Genomic DNA, 17,749 nt, shown 5'->3' on the forward strand with positions numbered 1-17,749 from the left:
ATATTTTTATGACACATTTTAAGTTCTAATTAAAAGACTAATTTCAAAGAAACACTAACACTAACAGTAACATTTCTGTTCCAGAACTGAGTACTTTCCGGTCGCATTTTTGTATGCAAGCGCGGATGTTAAACCACGTCATGATTAGGTGTTCGGTCATGGTACAACTGGACTCATTCTGATAATGTATTCGCAAAGCTCATTGCTTGGGACCCCCCCCCCCTCCAACGTCGAATGTATTATGGTGATAATCAGCTCATCAACACGCACACACACCAATCTTAAATCAAAATGTTGCAATGTCGTTTTAGACTGGAACTATAAATAATTGAGACACAATGAGTCTATTACCTAAACATCTGACAGATATAGACCTGATAAAACAACGATACCAGAGCTCAGTCATGATCGGGTTGTTCACACAAAATGTCTGACATATAAATGCCTGATTCTGTAATTTGTTGCATTTTTACAGGTTATAAAAAGGATGCAAATGCTGAGTTTTCCACAAGAATAGCGACCAACTTACTTTAAATATGACCGTGGACCTCTACAACTACACATGTTCAAACAAAGGCCTTTTTCTTCCCATCATCAGCGAGTACACATGGTCCATTGGTGTCCGAGCATTTCTGTACCTTGTTGCCATGCTTTGGTTTTTCCTTGGAATCGCCGTTGTTGCGGATGTGTTCATGACAGGAATAGAAAATATCACCAGCAAGACGCGAATCATTAGGGTTCCGAATCCAGAGGCCGAGGGTTGTGTAAAGGAGATTAAGGTCAAAGTATGGAACGATACCGTTGCCAATCTTAGCCTTATGGCTTTCGGGACGAGTGCTCCAGAGATACTTTTGGCTGTCATAGAAACATGCGGGAAAGGATTTAAAGCTGGGGAACTGGGTCCGGGAACCATCGTGGGATCGGCCGCCTACAATCTCCTCATCATCACATCCATCTGTATTGTTTGCATTCCTAAAGGGGAAGTGAGATCAATTAAGAACATGCGGGTGTACATAACGACGTTCATTTTCAGCATGTTCGCGTATATATGGATTGTGATTGTCTTGTTATTCTCCTCGCCGGAAGTTATAGAGCTTTGGGAGGCCATCATTACGTTCTTGATGTTCCCGACGTTGTTAATCGTGTCCTATTTAGCGGATAAACGCTGCTGTTGCAGACATAACAAGACGTCATCGGAAGTGGAACTCGGAATAGGTAGGTAGCGTTTCTTGAGATACCGTTACTTTGAGATGTCTTTTTGCAACGTTTCTGACCCAATTTGACACGTTATCACTAAATTTCGTAAATTTTTATATTTATATATATTTAACAGAGTTTATATAATTAATCTTTATTAATCTTTTTGAAAGAGTTGAGAAATGTTTTAAATGTTAAGAAATCCTCAGAGTTTAAAATGAAAATGACGACTTTTTCAGGATATTGGCGAGATATTTCCCGTATTTTAGGTATAATGCCTGCTAAAGTTTCAGTGTCGCAAACCAAGCTTATAACAGAGGAAGAAAAATTAGATAATTAGTGAATTGGGCCAAACATTTATAGTTTTGAGGGCAAGGATTAAATAAAATACTCCAAGGAAGGGTAGTCATATAAACAGTGTAGGCACTTTAGGAATACTCGAGGAACAAAATTCGGAATCTCCAGTGATTGCATTCTTGTCCATCCTTCTCATATTGGCAAAGTGTTGTGTTAATGGTTGTTCCTTATACACCTTTGTCTCGTCATATAACATTGTGTGTGGATGTCCCCACCTCTCTCTCTCTCTTTACGAGTTCAACGTCCCTCTGCCAATTTTTTTTAATTGTGTCATATGTTTCACGCTTTCGCTTTGTGCTGACTTTGCGTAAAATCCCCATCTGACGACCCCGTACCGCTTACCCACAATCCCTCTATGTTCTTAAACTATGTAACATAAAGAAAGCGAAAGCAACAAGTTTAGTTCAATTCAACAAATAATTATTTCTCTTAGAACTTACAGTAATATTAAAGTAAAGTGTGTTTCGAATGAATTCCAATGAGCCCCCAATAATCCGATATAGCGTTTTATTCCACAAAAGCAATGAGCAGTTTGTAATTCCAATGAATAATTTAAATAAATAATTTCCCTCAAACTATATCTGAATCCAACAGTAAAAGATTACCCCAACTGAACTTAAAATAGGAATTAATAATTTGTTCACTACAAACTTTATATACGTTTTGCAACTTGTATGAAACAACAGAATGCCCTGGATGTAGGTCATTTCAAATTGAAAATCCATCAAATACATTCGTCAACAAGGCCATGTCTTGAACTTAAATTCAAGTAATCATTTTAAAACAAATGACAAAAGTAAAGTAGGCCAAAACTCTACCTTAAACCACGGACAAATGTCAATCACAACATACAAATTAAATATACTTAACAGAGCGAAACAACCAAAACATTTTCCAGAGTAAGTTTCTTTACAGTTACGTGGTTACAATTATGTCTTGGAAACGCATAAAATGTAGGAAGAATCGGGGACTTGCCCCTCCCCCATGGGTACTCACAACGGATTCCGTCAAGCTAATCGATTCTTATTTACGATCCCCCTAAAAGATAATGAGCGATATTTCTGGATCCGCCCCATGGCTTCTTTCTGTTTTGTTTTACCAGAACCTATTGTTTCAGACTACTTGAGTTCTAAATAAGTATGTGCCATGTCGAAAAGCAGGTGAACTATATATAGAGTGATTGAGAAGCATGTAGCCTGTGCGTTGACGTTGATACCCTGGTATCTAAATAGTGTCTTTAGCATAGACGCAACACTAATTATAAGGCTTTTGTGTGAGACGTTAGCCAGTATGGCAGGGGTTGCACCAACATTTAATCAAGCTTGCCCCGTGTCAATGCTTGGCGAGGTCGGCCTTTATTGTGTACTAGGATCGGTCAACACAGAATGGGAACGAGAACTCTGATAGATTTGCATCGCGGCACTAGAGAAGTCATGGCCATGGATACTCAGAGTGTGCTGGCGAAACCCCTGCTAGTTCCTAACAGTAATCTTTAAGCCTAAAAGGGGTATCATTATTATTTCTGTGTGACTGTGTGTGTGTTTATGTGTATGAGTGCGTGCGTGCGTGTGTGTTTGTGTGTGTGTGTGTGTGTGTGTGTGAGAGAGAGAGAGAGAGAGAGAGAGAGAGAGAGAGAGAGAGAGTTTATATTTATTATATGGACATATGGATTGTGTGAACTATATATAAACACCCAAAACACCGTGTCAGATGGTGTTAAAGGCAATCTGTAAAATCCTGACATTTGTAATGACAATAATAAATTATAAAAATGGATCATAGCTCGTCAACAAACAATTATCGACCTCGATCAACTTTGCAACCTTATCTAAACTGTTGAAAAACGCATCGCACTTCGTCTTAATCATAATCCTAGCTAACAATTAGATTTCAAAGGAAAGTATTGATACATAGCTAGAAGCTATGGCTGATGAAAAAAATAATCGTATAAATTTATTTAGATTTTTAAAAAGCGCTTCAGTTAGTAAGCCAATTAAAACTTGTTAAAAAATACCACAACGCTTACAAAGTCAGTGATAATTTGCTTAATTGGTTTGATTCTTAACTAACAGGAAGGCAACAATACCTTTCACTAGCAATTGCTGCATCTTTATAATGTGTCAAATATGGAGTCCCTCAAGGTTCTATTTTTGACCATTCGCTCTTTCTCCTTTTCGTTAACGATTCACCAAGTCATATGGAAGTCACTCTTTTCCGAATGCTTAGGAAGTGATCTTTTACATGGATACCGACCATTTCAGATTTTCCGGAATTATAACGAATAGGTAATGAAAATTAAGTATTTTGAACATAAAATAATCCTAAAAATTAAAAGGGGGGAGGGAAATAACAATTCAATAGATGTTTTCTGGATGCACGCAGGTCAGGAGAAAAATACTTCAGCACCAGTATTGTTGACTGGTATACAGAATGTAGTTCATAAATATAAAAAGAAAAAACAAGATAGGGACAGCGGGAAACTAGATAACTAGACTGTAAATAAGTGAAAAATGGTGGCAGATAGAAAGAGTAATGGAAGATGCAGAGAACTCATGGAGGAAATTATTGTTGGTGGTCCTGCATTTGGAGGAATAAATACACAATTTATTCTCACTGGCCCCTGATTAATGCTGAGTCATGGCATGTATCAGCTCATATTACACTGCATTTTGACTGCAGGAAAGCTTGTTACCCTCAGACAAAATAAAAACAACACAGAAATCTGGCCAATGAACAGTAATAATATTAAAGAAATTAGTGATTGCGGTCCTCGCGCGATCTTAGAAAATGTAATCTGGCCCTTGGCCGAAAAAGGATGTGCACCTTTGGTCTAGAGAGTATAATACCTATAGCATGCTTCTTTCCTGTATTCTCCAATGCCATTACTTCTAAAACATATTTCACATTTTTCATTAAGTTCATTAAAAGTGCCGAACCAAAAGTGTTTTCTCTCTTATTAATGTCCATATTATATCTTTATGGATGAATATATAGTTTATAAATAGATTATATTTTGACTATATGTTACATCAAGGGGTATAGAAGGACTCATGGTACTAATTCAGTTCCCATAGTAAACCTATGCAAACATCATGATATTAAAAATTCAATAACCTAAAAATTTTGAGTGCTCATGATCAAACCTATATTTATCAGTATAGTTGAGACTTGGATGTCAGTTTCTGTGTAGAGGAAAGGTTATGAGCCGCGGCATTTTCTGGACCTGCATGTGTTTGAAACATGTGCTTTCAATTCCGCACCAAAGAGTCAGATGCTAATTTTAGTAATGAGTGTTCCAAACTCAAGACTGTTAAAGAACTGAAATTCCATCAATAAAATAATGTCTCCATTTTTTTCACTACAACTAGGACGATCTGGCTTGCGGGTCGGCGGTTGTGCACCCCTGCTCTAGACCTTTTGCGTCTATTTTTAAACCAGCACGGGAATTCTGCATACAGTTGTCTGTGAAATGAGAGGATGCATACATTTATAAAGAACATATATCTATAATGAACAAATGGAAACACATTTTATTATTCGTTTTGTAAATGCTATTTACCAGCACTTAGAGTCGGCAAAGATGGTGATTTACATCGTGTAAGATTCGGTGATTCATAGAATGAATGCAAATTTCAAAGAATTTTTGGGAACAAGCTTGCACATAAACATGGATGAAAATTGAGTCAAAGTAAGTATTTATCTACATTTTCATTGTTTAAAATAACCATATATGACTATACTCTCTCTCTCTCTCTCTCTCTCTCTCTCTCCTCCTATAGTGGGCAGGGGCCATTTTTTATGTACAAATTTAAAGCCGCATTCTGCGACCTAGTATAAACAAATCATGAAAAATCAAATACACAAGTGAGATCAAAAAGGTCCATATTTTGGATGCCTATATTAAAACAAAGCCTAAGAATATTATCCACTTGACCAAAGAAGGCAATGGCAGTTCATAGCAGAAGAAGTATTTGCATCCCGATCCTAAACTTATACCTGCAGTTTTCGTGTCCAAAGGTCAATATGGACACCATGTGATGCTCACAGTGCAAACACAGGCCCTTTTCCTAGATGATAATTCTGCATAACAGTGTGTACTAAACTGGCTGATGCAACTGAAAATAGTTTTCATCAAAGCCGTTTTCGAGATATTTTACTTGCCCCAAACCAATGTATTTATTGCTATGGGAGGCTAGCTCTTCTTCCTAGCCAACTATTGGTATTTCACTATCAACACACTACAGATTAAATATGGAAGGTATATAAACCTGACATCAATTTAAAGAACAACACAAACCCGAAACATCTAGTCCACAAATACATCCATATCTTTAAAAAGTAAACAATAATAGCTGAAGAAGTCACACCATAGCCTTAAGTTAAGATTTTTGCCAGGGACCAATTTACGAAACTGTACCCTGCCACATATAATCCATTCTTTGTTGCGACTCTAAACTGGGGCCCTCGATGGACGCAATGAAAAAATTTAAAAACGTATAGAAAAAATTTACCGAATAGAATAACGTTATATTAATGTCTTCATATATACCATTAACATAAAGCTAGTCACATTATTACATTGACTATTATAATTTGACGGCATTTTCGAAGACAAATTGTGTGCATACATATTTTAAGTACGGTATACTATACATGTAAGCCGACATGATTGTCCGTATTCCTACGCAAAAATCATGCGAATATCTCGCCGTCAGGTCTCGCTGGACAGTTTATCTGGTGAATTTTCATCCGTCAGTGAGCTATTGCAGAAAAATGTGTGTGTGTGTGTGTGTGTGTGTGTGTGTGTGTGATTTGGATTTTTAACGTAGCTTTAACAATATTTCAGTCATATCACTACGATGTCTGCAGTCTGGCGGTTTTATAGTGATGTTTAGTACTGTGGCATCATACCGCAGATATGTAGCATGATGTCCCACCCAGTCACATTATCCTGACACCAGGCCGACCAGTCCTAACACTAACCTCTTAATGCAGAGTGCCAAGCGAGGCAGCTATTAGTACCATTTTTATAATTTTTTGGTATGGCTCAGCCGGGGATCGAACCTGCAACCCCCAACCCCCCGCATCCGAAGCGGATGCTCTAACCACTAGGACACCGGAGCGGTCTGCAGAAAAATGAGAATAATTTTTAACTTAAGATACAAATAAAAACAAACTAATGATTTTTGTTGAAAGCATGCATTTGAGATTTCGACGGCGGCAATCAGGATAATTCCTTATACAACTGGAGGCTTTCATACTGAACAAACACTGCCACCAACTCCTCTTTTTTACATTCATTTTTGACAGCAAAGAGCTATTTTGAATACTTTCCTGTGACAAGGCAGCTAAATGAATTGGTATGTGCCTTACTTTTCATCACCCCTCAATCATCTCGATTTTTCATATTTACCTCTGTAGCAGACATATGTAAATACGTAAGCCAAGTCGGCTGTTCATTTGCATCCCAAGTTACGCATTTAATCTCCAGTGTTAGTCTAATTGTGACAGGCAGTCATCAAACAACCCAACACATTTTCAAGCCTAACTCAAAGTAAATCTTAACCACATTCAAGATTTAGCTTCTGTGTGAATTTATGAATGCTAGGCGTATGATAATTAGGTTCATGCTTTCTACCTTAAAAATTAGTTGTCAAATTACGAAACTAGTCAGTGAGACCAAGGGCTTTCTATGCAACTAGAGGTTCAGGGAAGTGTTAAAATGAAAATCTATGCAAGCAAGAGACGATGAAGCATCTGATAAAAGAAATGCAGTCAATAAACACGTATTACCTAACGGTAGCAGTTACCTAAAACTAATAGCAAATCCTGATGATTGTAATATCCCCACTCATCCACCCGCAATATGACCCAGGGGTGATGTACTCATGTTGTCTGTACAGCTGAGATGAACAAATGTTACTGTAACAACCACTTTGTGTATTTAACTTTGACCTCTCTTAGATTCACTGGGAGGTGACCAGACAGAACTTGCAATGAATGCACAGTCATCAGAGAGAATAAAAATCATTAAAAACTATTCAGGCCAACATGGACATAAAAAGTCAAATTATGAATGAGCATGTCTTAACAATATACCTTTCTGTATTAATTTGTATATGGTATGTACATTGCCAGATTACCCATTAAGCATACCAAACACGTGCTTTAGGGCACCAGCCTAACAGGGGCACCAGAAGAAATTATAATTATTTGCTGATGATAGAATTGAATGAATTATATATGACTATTTCGATCTGCATGTACGAGTATTTTGATTTGGAACGGTGGCAGCACTGGTATTTTCCAGCCCTTTTATCTTCTGATATTTGTTTTTTTTTTTAAATTTCATATTTAGTAGTGTGGTGGGGTACTATAATATGTTCAGTGTTAAGGGCCCAGGAAGGCCTTAATCTGGCAATTGTTATGTATTTTCATTCTCTTTTCATCAATATCACACCAGTAAGATGCATAATAATGGAAACATCATGATATTGATGACAATTCAAATTATACAAAAGTATCATTTGTCATATAAACATGAAAGGAACCAGATGACTACTGATGAAAGTAGTGGTCAGTGTAGAAAAAGAACTCCTCATTTGATTCCCCATTGTCATATTCACATTCTGGAATAGATGATGCAACCTTAAGATGGCTAGTTAGTGATGCATTCCTTGTCAACTCATCATTTACCCATCTTTTGCAGCCAATAAACCATAGAAAACTAGATACATGGGCACAACACCGAACAACCCAAGCACCATCCTTGCAGATACAGTATCATCCTTTGATGGAGCCCATGGAATAGTTCGGTTTATATTGGATCCACAGCAAATGAATTTTATTTTTGGAGTGGCGAGACTGGATTTTTACATGTAACCGACCTGGAAAATCCAAGCATGCCATAACCTCTTAGTGCCCCTCCCCTGTGAGATGTTCATTTGCATACTTCTAGCCTGTTTGACTTGATAAATAATGTCCATGGTGATGTCACGCAGGTGATCAACCAATATCCTGGGAAATTCATTCAATTTCCAAGTGGATGCATCCATCGTGAAGTACAATTTGTGCTTTTCAGCAGGTTGTTCTCTTGAACCAGGATTTAGACCTTATGCCATTACAGGAATTGATTCATTTTCAAGCCAAGAATGGCGAAATTAGTCATCATTGGATAAGGAAGAAGGAGCATCAAAGTTAAGATATGACTTTGTTTTACTTAGCTCACGCACATTTTGTAAAAGTGATTTAATATCTGTTCTTGAGAAGTTTTCAACTATTTAGTTGCATTGATAGATCGCAGGGATTCATTAGTGGAGTGGGAGATTTCTAAATAGAATTTGCGACATCTACTATTTGACTATATAAAAATACTACACTCTGCAAAAAACGGGTTATGGCACACATTGGGACATTAACAAGATGATTTTGATGCCCATATGGTCTTTTACGTACAACACAATGTCCGTGAGATCTTGATGTCGATGGAAGTTTAAGTTGAATGGATTGTATACCTGTTATGGCATCATTTGAAGTGTTTTAGACCATTCACCAACTTACTTGTCATGTCTGACATAATGTCTCATTTGTTAGGTGCTTTTCATACATTTGCAAGTATTAATTTTGGCAGTCATATTTAGTCTATAATGATACACAAAGCCTTCGAATTACATATAATCAGTTATTGTAGGGATGGAGCCAGAAACTAATTTTATGAACAGTGTCTAAAAAGAAACAACTCTGCTCATTATGTATCAAATTATCATAATTCTTGTTTTACATCATAAATTCTTGTGTCATCTATTATGCCATGGTACATCCCAAACTTGTTTGTTTCAAAATAGTTTTGGTATGAATATATTGTACGCTTGATATGTTTCATGGTTCATGCCCCCCCCCCCGTGTCTGTTTCCACTAGAAAAATAGGTAGATGAATATTCTTTTATTATTATTATTATTATTATTATTATTAATAGTAGTAGTAGTAGTAGCATTTTTAATTGTAATAGTAGTATTCATAGTAGTGGTACTTATATTCATTTCTGTAAATGTTATTATATTTATGGTTTTCTGTTGTTATAATCAGTAAGTGTATCAAGTTATGAGGTTATCATTTAATGAAATCAAGAAAATATGATATTGACATAAATATGCATTATTTAGATAAATAGATTGAACAAACTTTTTTGTTTATTTTTATTTTTGCTGATTATGGGGTAGGAATAATAACATTATCCTTTTCAATTAACAAACATGAGTCAATTCAGTTACTTTAGCTTCTATCCTGACCTTGGGACATGTTTTTCACTGTTTGGAAACAAAATGTGTAATTTGTAATTTCCGTAATTGCTCGAAAAACCATTGATTTAGTAGGCAAGTAAAAAATTGTGTCATTCCAAAACCAGTTTTTCTTGATTTGGAGGAGTGATAAGGAAACTGTGATAAGTCTGAAAAAGTTAGCATGAACAAACATGTATAAAAAATATTATACTGTATAATTATGGAATTCTCTTCACAGCACTAGTTCCACCACAATCAATTTCTGATGCAAAGATATTTGGCCACTCTCCTATAGTTTCCTTTTAGATGAATACCATACCCATGAAAAATAGCACTCTTTAGGAACATAACATTTTAATGATTGCAAATGATTGCAGCTCAGATAATTACTGGGGTGTGGCGTAGAAGTAATGCAAATAATATTTTCAATTGAAAAGTCATTGAATAAATTCAGTTTCTTGGCTTCCATCGTGACTGAGGACATGGTTCCCACTGTTTAGAAATGGTTTCTAATTTCAGTAATTGTTAGAAACATCGTTGATGTAGTAAGCAAGTTTAAAATTGTTACGTCAGTCTAAAAGAAATTGTTCTTCATGTGGATGCATGCTCCGGAAAATGTGATAAAAATTCAGTATGAAAAATTGAATATAATTAAACTTGCATGAAAGTTACGCTATCCAATTATGGAAGTATAACCGTTTAACAGCACTGGTTCCAATACCATTTTATTTTCTGAAGCAGACGTAACTGGCTGTCCTTGTATATTTCCATTTTAGATGAATAACATAATGATGAAAATGTTACCATGCATGACATAAAAATAAAATGATTTTCAAATTGTGCATTATTTTGGTTGAAAACTGAGTAGTTAAGAATTTTCTTTCAAACCTATAATTTGACAGCTGTTGATATTATGGATATTAATTCTTAGAAAGAAGAAGAATAAAATTGGGAACTTTGTGGATTCGAACTTGGCACAATAAAGCTATACTGTCTATATAACTGCAGACGATTCTTTGTTGTTTTCCTCGTTAATGCTTTAGCTTTAAAGAATTAATATTGTAACTATATGAAGAAAGACCCAGTTAACAAAATTTAATGAAAAATATGCTGGTTGTAACTGTTATTTCATTCTGGAAATTGACAGATTCATTTAAAGATTACATGTACGGAATTTACGCTGTAATAGTGAGTAAATTAAACGTAGCAAATGGTATCATAACTGAAATGAGGAATGACCCGTGTTATTTATGTATAAAACAAATAATATATAGGTACTTACCTTATTATTTACGACATGCTTTCGCAAAAATTGGCAACGTAAAATTATAATTCCATTTAAGGTTTACTCCACGTAGTCTTTGTTTACATATAGTTCCAAATGTCCTGTTCAGCGCCTCTTAGAAAAATCTTGTTCCCAAGGCAATTTAGAAAGAATGAAGAAAGAGAAATGAATGGATAACGTTTTTAAAAAAATATATGAATCGTTATTTTTCCTGGGATTTTTTAAATATAATAATGAAAGGAAATAATATAGCGCACTCTAGAAATGCGGTCCTAATTGCCCATGCGTAGTGATACGTAGGCAGCTACCGTGCAACAGGGAAAAAACGAAAATAATACATACATGGACAGCAAAACATAAGAATTTTTTAAGTTTTAGTGATTAGCGCAAACGTGAACACATAAGTGAATAGAAGAACCCAAAGTTTTTAATAAAAATGAATCATTCAGTGTAAATATATAATCTGATCAAGCCTGCTCCTAGATATTATATCTAGTTTTAAGTTGCTCAGATGTAACATTTTCTCTTCAATTTCCCATACCAGACCTTGTTCAAAGGTCGTGTTTAAGTATGGAAAAGAAATTTATATGTATATTTAGTGCATAATATCCTAATTTATTAATTGAATAATACAATGAAACACACAGTTGTAACATTTACTATAATTTTTCCCATAAAAACGGGGTAAAAATTGGCCCTTATTCAATATAGTCCTTTGCGAACAAGTACCCTAGTGGGGTAATACTGAACCAAAACAGATCGTGTATTTAGATGGCACACATTTGAGCAAAGAAGCCCATATTTTCCAATATTCGGTTTAGTCTGAGAATTTATTATTGATGAATTGGATTTAGTTTGTTCATTATGCTTAGTCTTGCACATTTCAGACCTCTACAGTAAAGACACGGATGGCTGTGCTGATATTCACATCATCCATCTCGCCCGGCAGCTTGGCGAGCATAATGAATTATCCGAGGAAGAGGCGGCTAACATTGCTTTGGCGAAGCTGTCCGAACAACAGAGCCACAACCGAGGCTGGTATAGAATTAATGCCATGCGGAAAATAACCAGTGGACATAGGCTGGTTCCTCACATGAACGATAAGTTTAAAGAGGTACAGACGCACTAAAATTGCATAGGTAACTTCCTTAAAATCTGGAGAAACCCCCCAAAATATATGGGATTTTGAGAGTCGGATTTAAAGTAGGTGATGCGAAAGCCGAGCATCATATCAGTTCCACTGAGTCTATTAAATCTCATATCATGCCAGCAGCAAACTATGTAGCAAGATTGAACCGAAGACACGACATCGGAACCTCAGTTAACATAACAATTCTTATCAAAATAAACAAATTATCTTTAAAGTATTAGGTTTTAATGCATTCTTCTGCATCCAGTGATCGACAAGCAACGTGGTTTTAATTTTGTTTATTTAATTAAAATAATTTCATAGATATGCACATTTTAGGATTAGATCTTTACTTTTGTGATGTGCTAAAAAATACACGCTGACATGTTTTTGCTAACTGTTCATTTCCAATAGACTGTTCTACAGAGATGCATTCTTTTAGTCTTTATACATCATTCAACAGAGGTGCTTTCTGTCAGTGGCTATATTTTTTGAAGTTTTTTTATGCCATATGAAAATATTAGTTGCAGCTGAGGTAACAAAATTTTATAAATCAATAAAGGGAAAGGAAAAAGTAGATTGCGGAAATTGTACACATTCCTTTCCTGAAGTTTTCAGCCTGTTCATTTATGTCGTTTCTTTTACACCTGATATATGTCTTTATTTATTTTCATTCCACACGTGTTGATTTTGACTACATTTTTTATACTGCATCATTATTTTTCATTCACTGAGTCTGCACACGATCAATAGATAATAATTCACTGAGTACTTCACATATCAGCCTTAGAAATTCGAAAGATAAATATGGGGAAAACTATCAATGGCTGAGAGTAATACGGAAGAAAACACCAACTTAGAGTCTCTGAGCATTACCGTTGCTTGACGAAGACTGTCATCAAACGCAAGCTTCCTTTGTAATCATGATTTGCTTTCACTTTACTTATAGTTAAGCCAGAAAATATGTATCGATTGTCAATTGAAAGAAATTCCATCAGTACCCGAGGTCTCCGTTACAGATCTGAAAGAAAACGAGGACAAAGTGCTGGTGGAATTTACTGCAGTGGAATGCGCAGTAATGGAGAATGAAGGAAAAGTGCGGATTGGTATTCGGCGATATGGAAACCTTAACTCGGAGGTCACAGTATGGTATGTTCTGATGTACTGATGATATACATATAATTTTTGAAACATTGCAATGAAAATGAGATGAGCGTGCAGCTGACAAACGAACAAACAAACGTGACATTGTAAAACATAAGGTGTTCATGTTAACATTTGTATTAGTGTGTATGTCTTAGCTCAATTTTCTTAGCCTGTTAGACACGGTACAACGGTCAAGCTCGACTTGAGTTTTAGGGAGAAGTGACTTCTCCTTTTGAACAGAACATGGAGAAGTGAGAGCTCAACAGTAAAAATACTTAATCAACTACCCATAATCAATTTTATACAATTTCTTTATTTGTTTCATATTTTTTCTCAGTAACGGCACTTTCAAAGAGTTCTAAAAATGTTTGAAACAACCCCTATACCATGTACCTCGAGGGCTAATGTACACATGTCTTCAAATCATGCTGTTCTTCCTCATTTCTTTGTTGCGGATAAAACATTGCTGTAACTATTCATACTTACCACACTAAAATGCATAAAATTACAGTTATGGTTCCTTTATAGTCGGTATATGAACTAAACCCTTCTTTCCAAACGAAATCAACACAGACGTGTGTGCATCTATTTTTAGGAGGGGTTTTCGTAATGTGTAATCACTAACTTTGCTTCATTACAATGATCTATTAATAGGATTGCAAATTTATTGTTTATTTATTTGTCTATGTAACTGCAGTAATTTTAGGCATTAGTTAAATAGTATCTGATTAGCTGCTTTTTTCCGTATTTTCACAAATATGAGTTAAGTCAGCAAACAACTTGGACCTTACAACACTTCTCCGTTTTCGCCAATTCAACAAAAAAGCATTGTCTCATACATTTCTGACCTACATAATTACATTTGAAAGTTAAATCTTAAATAACATAATACATAGACTTTGCTTTCGATAAATTGTATATTTTTCAGAATACATTCGCACCATGATTTACGAAAACAGATAATCTAATACACTAGTACTTCCCAGACATAACGACGTCCGTCATTATTTACCTGTTACTGGCTCACTTACAGTTTCAAACTAATTTTATGACGAAGTGGTTAGTGTACAAGAGGCAGTTAAAATATCCAGATCACCGATTCTGATCTGAAAACATAAATTGCTATTTGCATAATATAGTTAAAGCTTCAAAAACAAGTTTGTATGTTTTATCATCGACAGATAACATACTGAAATCGGTCCGTGATACTGCTGTTAACTGACTTGGGAAAGGGTGAATGGTCAATATGTTATCAAAATACATGCCTGTGAATGTGCAAAAGTTTGTCGGCTTATTTTATATAAAAATTAGGCCTTGTTACTGATGGCTTGATGAATACATTTCGCTATAATACAACACTAGAACTAACATGGCTAAGGCGAGGGGGCATCTCAGAATATATTGTCAGTCAATGTACCTCTTTACAGAAATAAACGGGGCGAAGTCGTGTTTGCTTTCCTAAGAGAAGAAGGCGAAGTTTACATTTTTAGGCGACTTGGTCGCCCACATCGCCTGGTAGCATGACCCCTGACTGTATAGTGAACATCTGTTCAGTTAGAGGAAACAAGTCAATGAGTAATCTGTACATGTCTGTGATGTATGCATGCATGTATGTATGTATGGATGGATGCATGCATGCATGCAGGTAGTTAGGTAGGTAGGCAAGTAGGCAGGTATATAGGTAGGTCAGTAGTAAGAAAGGAAAGAAGTTAGAAGGTTAGACGAGTACTTCAAACACATCTGTTGACTTGTTTAAATATACGTTTAATCAGGGCAGAAACAATTGATGGCAGTGCCCAGGCTGTGGAGGACTACATCCCTTTCAACAAAGCATTGAAATTCCCTCGAAACGAAATATTGCAAGATATATATGTGGATATCGTAGACGATAACATCTGGGAACCGGACGAGTACTTCTACGTTAAGCTATACGTCCAACAAGCCAATCAAAATGGGACAGAAGTCCTTTTGGGCAAAACCAGCATCACCAGAGTGACAATTATAAATGATGATGGTAAGCACATACTAATAGTATTTTTTCGGTAAGAGAATTCTCTGAAGGACTCGTATCACAATTATTTTGTATACACAGTCTCTACGTTTGTTTCACAGTATTGAAATGTTCACGGTGTCCAAATCCTAACGAATGATATGTTAATCTAAAGTACCTTCAAATAGGAACTCACGGTGAAGTTCTTGTCAAAGGTTATCATGCATTGTTGTGATGCGGAACTGTAAACAATGGAACGTGCTATGGGTCACAGATTTCACTTTCGGATCAGCATTAATGTCTCATTTCTTAATGTGCACACAAAGACAACCACATAACAATGCTCATATTCTAAAGATTAAGCAAATACCTTTTAATCAATATCAAGAATGACAAAATCTAACTCTTGTATTTCCAAAATATGCCCTAAATTTAGGCTGAGACTACGTTCGTAGGTACTGAACCGGAAGTAATAATTGTAACCCGAGTACTTTAAGGAATGGCAGCTATCAGTTATGTAACACTTTTGATATCTACAGCCTGCATTTAATACTGTATTAATTTACTTTGCACATCAATTCAGAAGTGAAACAAGAATAGTTAAATAGAACTTTTAAATGCAAATACGGGATGTTTTACAAGATTGTTCCTATTTATTTGCGTTTTTTTTACCATAAGAACTTCTACGAGGAAAAAAAGCCACCACCACCACCCAAAAAACTGCAAATTAGCCATTTTTCGACAAACATTGACTTTCCTTGTTATGTGAAATTCTTTTAAAGGATTATTTTTGCTCAAATAATATATGCGTATAATCGTACAACCTTGTAATTAAGTTTTAATCATTTGGTAGAAAGAAAGGCAACACAAATATTTGTTACATTTGGTCACTCTGCCCGTATTCTTCAATTCATTTTGAGAAAAATTTTCACAACAGCAACCAAACTAATCCGCTATTCGAACCAACTTCCGTTATTTTGGTTTAAATGGCTATTCTTTGTTCAGAGTGTATTTATCAGCGTAACTAATCGTTTGTCTGTGTTTTGTTGTGGGTATTTCTGAGTGTTGTTGCTGTTGTCAGTGTAACTAATCGTGTGTCTATGTTTTGTTGGTTTTTTGTTTAGAATGTTGTTATCAGCGTAACTACTGTTGTTATCAGTGATGTGTCACTGGGCCTGTGTTTTTGAATAGAGAAGAAAAACACAAACACTTTGTTTAATACAGGCTCATTTTTGAATTTGTCACATCGTATATTGTAGCTGTATGTACAGTATATTTATTAACAAGTTTTAAGTACAATTTTTTTATTTCTATATTTTTGAAAGGGGGTTTATAGCCATCGTCTTTGTTACTCGATGCTGGCTTTATGTTTCAAAGCGACTGAACATTTTGTGCAGTGTATAACAAATAAATAAAACAAAACTAGCAGCCATTCCGGAATAAACATTCGCCATATTTATATCCATATCTGAATTACACTGCATTTTTTTGATAGAACCAGGGACGTTAACATTTTCAAAACCCAGCTACGTTGTAAGGGAGGGGCATGGAACGGCCCAAGTATTTGTGAACAGACTGAATGGTGCCGATGGGAGAATAAGTGTTCGGTACAGAACTTGTGATTTAACGGCCGTTGGCGGTAGGGATTATAGAGCTGCAATGGGGACTCAAGAATTCGAACACGGTGAGACCTGCAAGGCGATAGAAGTGGATATTCTCAAGAGCAATGTACGTTTTGTTTGCTTCATTTTATTTAAAACAATATGATACCAGAAGACCTTGTGTCTGAAGATTTGTATCACAATACATAGCATACCGTAATTCCAATAAAGCAAATGTTACTAGAAAATGTCACAGAAGAAGATGATGAAAAGAAGAAGGGCAAAATAATAATAATAATAATAATAATAATAAACAGAAGAAGAAGGAGTAGGAGAAGAAGAAGAAGAGTGTTTATTTGTAATTCAGGCAACTAGTCTGTAACGTCTCCCTCTTAGTAAGAGGGGTGGTTAATTGTATTTGGCTGTGGTTATCTAGAGGATGACCTCACTTGATTTTATACCTCGGTGGGAGTGGCAAGATAGAATATCAACAGAGAACTGTGTAAGAATATTGGGAAGAAATAATACAATACGAGCCCCCTTAGACATGAAAAATAAATTTAATCAACAGCAATTAATAGCGGCATGTCCAATTCAAGCTAAGTTATGTCAACATAATGTGATAGTAGCTTCTAATTTGGATTTTTTGCATCATAATTACGAGTGGTGAAAAGAGCGCAATATCCACCACTGATTGCATCACCTTCCTCTTGTGACCCATGTATCACGTCTTCCTATTCTCTAGTCTCCCTATTCTGAACGCT

General features: G+C 35.7%; 1 protein-coding gene across 1 annotated transcript in view; it reads left to right on the plus strand.

The window, feature by feature from the left end:
* The first annotated feature begins 521 nt into the window (after positions 1–521).
* LOC149803391 (sodium/calcium exchanger 3-like) overlaps positions 522–17,749 on the plus strand; it is a 28,373-nt gene continuing 11,145 nt past the window's right edge. The window contains exons 1-5 of the mRNA XM_089953096.1: positions 522–1,215; positions 12,007–12,233; positions 13,198–13,397; positions 15,167–15,408; positions 16,880–17,112. Coding sequence (XP_089809222.1) covers positions 537–1,215; positions 12,007–12,233; positions 13,198–13,397; positions 15,167–15,408; positions 16,880–17,112 — 1,581 coding nt within the window. The 5' untranslated portion in view covers positions 522–536. The remainder of the gene's footprint in view (positions 1,216–12,006; positions 12,234–13,197; positions 13,398–15,166; positions 15,409–16,879; positions 17,113–17,749) is intronic.

The sequence above is a fragment of the Sinohyriopsis cumingii genome, chromosome 3 (genome assembly GCF_028554795.1).
Source record: "Sinohyriopsis cumingii isolate HCF-2022 chromosome 3, ASM2855479v2, whole genome shotgun sequence".
Taxonomy (NCBI): Eukaryota; Metazoa; Mollusca; class Bivalvia; order Unionida; family Unionidae; genus Sinohyriopsis; species Sinohyriopsis cumingii.